Source organism: Hippopotamus amphibius, chromosome 15 (assembly GCF_030028045.1).
Source record: "Hippopotamus amphibius kiboko isolate mHipAmp2 chromosome 15, mHipAmp2.hap2, whole genome shotgun sequence".
NCBI lineage: Eukaryota > Metazoa > Chordata > Mammalia > Artiodactyla > Hippopotamidae > Hippopotamus > Hippopotamus amphibius.
In genome coordinates, this window is record NC_080200.1 from 10767256 (window position 1) to 10773824 (window position 6569).

The 6569-nt window shown below is 37.4% G+C and overlaps 1 protein-coding gene across 1 annotated transcript; it reads right to left on the reverse strand.

Annotated features, from left to right (window-relative positions):
- Window positions 1-4670: 4670 nt before the first annotated feature.
- Window positions 4671-5612, reverse strand: LOC130836947 (olfactory receptor 7G2-like). The gene has a single exon (XM_057709634.1). The coding sequence runs from the start codon at window positions 5607-5609 to the stop codon at window positions 4671-4673; it is 939 nt and encodes a 312-aa protein (XP_057565617.1). The 5' UTR covers window positions 5610-5612.
- Between the last annotated feature and the right edge of the window lie 957 nt (window positions 5613-6569).

Genomic DNA, 6569 nt, shown 5'->3' on the forward strand with positions numbered 1-6569 from the left:
AGTCTCCTTGCCCTCCTGTATTTTACTTACTCTTGCCCCCTTTAATGATGTATATTCTCCATATCACTATCAGCCAATATTTTTTTTTACATCAATTGGGCTACTGGGAGGTAGACACAGAGACAGAGATTAGCATAAAGGGAGTGCTGCTAGGATTAGCCCCTGTGGAAGAGAAAGGAAGAGCATTTGTGAACACAACCAAATATTACTCAAAGTAAGTGAGACTCTGAGACCACTTCAACAGGGCCCGTGATGAAGATCCTGGCAGAGAACAGCATATAGCACATGGGAAAAGCAAAAATTTTTTCTGGTGGGGGCCCATAATGACTCAGTAACTTTTTCTGATTTGTATTAAAACAATGACACTTTCCAAACGAGCAGCATGGGAATCGGGTGCAATTAAGGAAAACTAAACTTAGTTGGAAAACTAAAGTTAGTAGAGAAAAATAAAACCTATGATAATACAGATGTTGAAATTATATGTACTGTAAACTGGAAGTAAAACCCCCAAGTTCAGTGTAGGCCAAAAGATAAACTAGAGGAAAACTAAGTTAGTTCAATAGGTACAACAGAGTGCAAAAGAGTTTCATTGAGTTCAAATAGTTGTAGATAAGTGAGAGAAAAGGGTCATACAGTTAACTAAAGATTACACAAATACTTGTTCACGTGTTGTAGGTTGGTTTTCTTTCCTCTTCTAATTGGCAGGAAGCTTTGATTCTGTAAAAGGTTCATTCCTCTTTTTATATTAATCTTTTTATTTTTCCTATTTAATTGTTATTGCAACAAGAGGTGATGTCACACCAGGGAAAAGAAAGAGAAAGCCTCCCTGCTTATTTTATAGGATTCGAGAGTGCCATATGGGACATGAGAATTCTTTGAAATGAAAGTCCAGGACTTTCTTTTAATCCTAAAAAATTTTAGTATATCCTGTTTCAGCAGGAAGTAGCCAGAGCAGTTGTTGCTCCTGTTCCTCTCAGGATTGAGAAGTAAAAAGAAAAGGGGGGATTAAAAACAAGCAAGACCTCTGGGCTCCTCTTGGGTATACAAGCACCCCATATCCTCCATCCGTGCATCTCCTGAGTCTAAAAAGGATGGTTATGAGTTAATGATTAGGAAAAATGTGAACATGTGGTAACAAAGAAAAGCTGTAGGGCTGGGAAACTGGCAACAATTTACACTATAAATCAGGCACATAGCAAAGTCACCAAACTCGCAGTTCCCTGAAAGACCTTCCCTGAAGGTCTGACAGACATTCCTAAGTTGTTTTCACAGGAATCAGATCCCACCCCCACCCCCACCCCCACTAGATGAAAACTTCTGACTGCAAACATGCAGATCCAGACCAGGTGAAACAAGAGATTAATGATGTTGGAAACTTCACCTCCATGCCAACAGATATGAGAAGCAAGCACAAGCTAATCATGCACCCTGCAGTCCCCTCCTTCACCTTGCCTATGAAAACCCTCCCCTGAAATCCGTTCAAATCTTTTGAGTGTGAGCTTCCTCTCTTGCTTGGCATCCTGCAATAACCACCATACCTTCTTTCAACACAACCCAGTGTCAGCACATTGGCTTTGCTGCTTGTTGGTTGAGCAGACCAAAATCCAGATTCAGTAATATTACAGCATACTGAAAACTTATTTTGAAGTACCAAAACCTTAAATGTTTAGAAAACATAAGAAAATATAAACTTGGAGAGTCAGTCATTTCTTAAATAGATGAAATAATCATAATCCAAAAATGAAAAGAGGGATAACTTCAAACACTTTAAAAATAACATGATAATGGATTAATATCCAAAAAATATAATGAACTCCTATAACTCAACAATAAAAGGGGGCAGGATGACTGAAAATTGGTCAGATGTACATAGACTTTCTCTAGAGAAGATATACAAATGGCACAAGAGCATGAAAAGAACTTCAATGTAACTAATCATTAAGAAAATGCAAATCAAAACCACAATAAGATACCACTTGATAGGCATTATGATGGTCAATATAAAAAAAGAAAAAAGAGCAAGGGTTAGCAAAGATGTGGAGAAACTAGAATTCCTGTGCCTTGTTGGTGGGAATGTAAAATAGCACAGCTACCACCAAAAAAAAAGTATGGCATTTCCTCAAAAAATTAAAAGTAGGATTATATGACTTAGTAATTTCACTTCTGGATATATTCCCCCAAACAAATGAAGGCAGAGACTTTTACAATTATCTGTAGATTCATGGTCAAGCAGCATTAGTCTCAATAGCCAAAAGATAGAAGCAGCCAAGTGTCCATCAAGTGATGAATGGATAAATAAAATATGGTACATACATACAACGGGAAATTTTTCAGCCTTAATATAAAGGAAACTCTGATACATGTTACAACATGGATGAACCTTGAAGACATTACACTAAGTGAAATAAACTAGTCAAAAAAGACAAATAATGTATGATTCTACTAACATAAGTTCCTAGAGTGGTCAAATTCACTGTCACACAAATTAGAATGAGGTTGCCAGGGTCTGGAGGCAAGACAGGATAGAGGTTATTGTTAATAGGTACATACTTCAGTTTTGTGAGATCAAGAGTTCTATGGATGGATGTACTTAATGCCACTGAATTGTACACTTAAAAACTATTAAAATGGTTAAAGACCCTGAATACCCAAAGCATCCTTGAGAAAGAACAATACTGCAAGCATCAGACTTCTTGATTTTAAACTATACAAAATATTACAAAGCTATAGCAATCAAAACACATTATGATACTGGCATAGAAACAGACACATAGACCAATGAAACAGAGCCATTAGCCCAGAAATGAAAACATACATATATGGCAACTAATATTTGACAAGGGTGCCAAGACTAGTCAATAGTGAAAGGATGGACTCTTCAATAAGTGGTTTTGGGAACACTGAAAATCACATGAATCAAAATAAAAATGGACCCCAATCTTATATCACTCACAAAAACTATCTCAAAATGGATTAAAGACTTAAACAAAAGACCTGTACCCATAAAACTTTTAGAAGAAACTGTTGGGGAAAACTCTACATTGGTCTTGGCAATAATTTTTCAGATATGGTGCCAAAAGCACAAGCAACAAAAGCAAAAACAAAAATCAACACATGGGACTCCATCAAACTAAAAACTCTACAGAATAGAAAGAGAGAGTAGAATGGTGATTACCACAGAGCCTGGGGAAATGGGGAGATACTGATCAAAGTATACAGACTTCCAGTTATGCAATTCAGTTCTGAAGATGTAAAGTACAGCATGATGGTTATAGCTAATGATGCTGTATTATATATTTTAACATTGCCAAGAGAGTAAACTTTAAATATTTTCACCACAAAAATAAATGTTAATTATGTAACAGGACTGAAGTTTTAGCTAATTCTATGGTGGTAATCATTTTTGCAATATATCAATGTATCAAATAAAAAAAATTGTGCCTTAACCTTATACAGTTTATATGTCAATTATATTTCAATAAAGTAGAAAAATGATCAAATACTGGCTGCATACATCCAATTTCTGTCACCATGAATACATTAACTCCTCCTTTTCCATGTATCATTTCCATTTCCGTCTAGATTATAAGGATACATGTGATTATATTTAGGTGCTGCCCAGGATAAATTCATCCTGTACAAAGATTCTAATTCTAAGTAACATTTACCCTTTTATAATATATTAATTATCATATAAATAGTATGGGGACAAATTGTTTTGAGGGCCACTATTCAACCCACCACAGAAATATCTTCTAGTTGACTCTGTGGAAAATTCTATAATCACCTGACTCAAAGAAGGACAGTTAGGGTCTGGTCTCTGGGAGTCATGTCCATGTATGACATCTCCATCTGGAACCACCACCTGGTGACCCTGAATTGAACCAATCCTAGGAAAAGACAACACATGGAGGACTGAATGGATTCCTACTCCTCTGTTTCTATACATTTCTTACATCTGAAATCCTTATAATGAAAGATAAATCTCTTTACTGTTTGGACACATTAGAGTTAGAGATTTTTTTCTTATTAGAACTGAAGTGTTCCTCATTGATGAAGATCAAATATTTCAGAGGCGTTTCAAACCAGTGATATTATCTAACTGCAAATTTCATAGATAGTGAAAAGTCAGTATAGTAGATACTAATATTCCACCAAAAGATATGGTTTACTAGTGACCTTATCTAACTAATTACTAAATAGGTAAATGAAAATTACAGATCCTTTACTCCCTATAGGCCTAACTCTGGGGAAAAAGGACGTGACCATACCATGGATCAAGTGGAAGCTGGTCTCTAGATGTGACCAAAGACTTGCTTCAAAACTTTCCCTTTCCTACAAACGTTCTGCAATACTGCTTCTTCTGAGGATAATGCCTCCTACCCCCACCCCCCAAATTCACTAAAACTAGTACCCTTGATTCAGGTTCTATTTCTGTAAAAACTGAGCAAGGAAATTGAATTTAAGAGTTGAAATTTTGCATCAAATATTGTAGGGCTAGACAAAAATCAAAGCCAGGTTTCAACCACAAGTTAAAATGAATTTGTCCATTCTGTTGTCTGGCTATTTTAGAAGAATTTGGTGATGAAAGAATCAGGTATTATGGCTCACCCAGGATTTCTGTCACTTTGTCTCATTCTAGAAATCCAAGTCCAAAGTACATGGCAGAATCACACAAAAGAAGGTATCCCACTGAAGAGTTTTCTCAAGGTTCCCTTCATATCTCTATTTCTCAGGCCATAGATAAAAGGGTTCATCATTTGAGGAACCACAATGTACATAACTGAAGCCACTGCAATCTTCCTGGATGAGTCAGTAACTATAGAACTAATATACACTCCAAAACCTGTCCCATAGAACAACAAAACAACTAACAGGTGAGACACACAGGTGGAAAAAGCTTTAAATTTTGCCCCTGCTGATGGCATTCTTAAAACAGAAGAGACAATTTGAGTATAAGAGAAAATGATCCCAGACAGAGGAATACCACCTAACAAGCTAGCCACGCAATATATCAGGATGTTATTGATGAGGGTAACAGAACATGCAAGCTTGATGACCTGAGCAAGTTCACAGAAGAAGTGAGGGATTTCCAGGTCCTCGCAGAAGGACAATCGCAATACCATCAGACTGTGTAGTAGGCCAACTACAGCGCTGATGCACAGTGAAAGTAGAATCAGCAGAACACAGAGTTGGGGGTTCATGATAATCAAGTACCTCAAGGGGTGGCATATGGCCACATAGCGGTCACAGGCCATTGCCGCAAGGAGAAAATTTTCAAAACATTCAAAAACCAGGACTAAGTAGATCTGGATGAGACAGCCTGCATACGTGATGCTCTGATTCTGTGCTTGGATGTTTACCAGCATCTTTGGGATGGTGGTGGTGCTCATACAGATGTCAGTAAGGGACAGGTTGGAGACGAAGAAGTACATTGGTGTGTGGAGATGGGAGTCAGAGAGGACAGCCAAAATGATGAGCAGGTTTCCCAGGAATGTGATCAGGTACATGGCCAGGAATAGGCAGAGGAGGAGGGGCTGTAGTCCTGGATTATCTGTCAGTCCCAGGAGAAAAAATTCTGAAACATCTGTTTGGTTTCTGGATTCCATGTTGTTGATGAATCTGATGGGAAAATGGAGTGAAAAGAAAGTAAAATTGAATGGTCCCTAGATGAGCAGCAGCAACATCAACTGGGAACTCATTAGAAATGTAAGTTCTTTGTTATACTTTAGATTTATAGCTGATAAACTCTCAGGGTAAGGCCAGGAATCCAAGTTTTAATATACCCTCCAGATGAATTGGATATATGTTAAAATTTTAGAAAACAGTGATTAAATAAAAAGAAACAAAACTCTCTATATATTGTGAAACCAAGAGGATATTTGCCTTTCCCTTTGCCAATTTTCTCCTCCATCATAAGCTCTCACACTTCCTCTTCCTTCCAATCCCTTTATTGACCCTTATTTTTATTGATCACTAACTCTGTTTCGCACCTTGTGCCAAGTGCTGAGATTCAAATACTAAGACACGGCATTTTCTTCAGAATGATTACTTGTCTCAAACAGAAAGATGAGAAATGAATTTATCCAATATCTCTCGTAGTATGGTGCCCTAAACTTTGGCATGCCTCAGAATCACCTGAGGAGCTTATGAATAACAGATGAGTTAGATCATGCCATCACTCCATTCAGCCACATGATGCTTACGTAAGGTGAGGTTACATCAAGGACACAAAGTCCACAGATTACGGAGAAGATTAAACCTGAACTCAGGTCATTTGCCAACTGAGTTGACTCTATTGACCAATCACTGTGAATGCATCTGGATAGTATAGAAACAGCATTACCAAACCAAAACTCAGATTTTATAATTTCCCTTTAACATTTTAATATTTTCATCTTGAAAAATGCTCCAGATCTTTTCTCTTGCCTATAACATATGCCCATCTTTACTCATGAAGTATTGTGTGGCTGGTCATGGCATCCATCCAAGTATATGCTCTGCACCGGAGCAAAGATTAGAAAATGTTGCCTGTAAACTGAAGCCCATAAGACTCCTTCATGAAACGC

Bases quoted from the DNA above. Each gene is read 5' to 3' on its own strand.
- LOC130836947 (XM_057709634.1), bottom strand. From the start codon at position 5,609: ATGGAATCCAGAAACCAAACAGATGTTTCAGAATTTTTTCTCCTGGGA.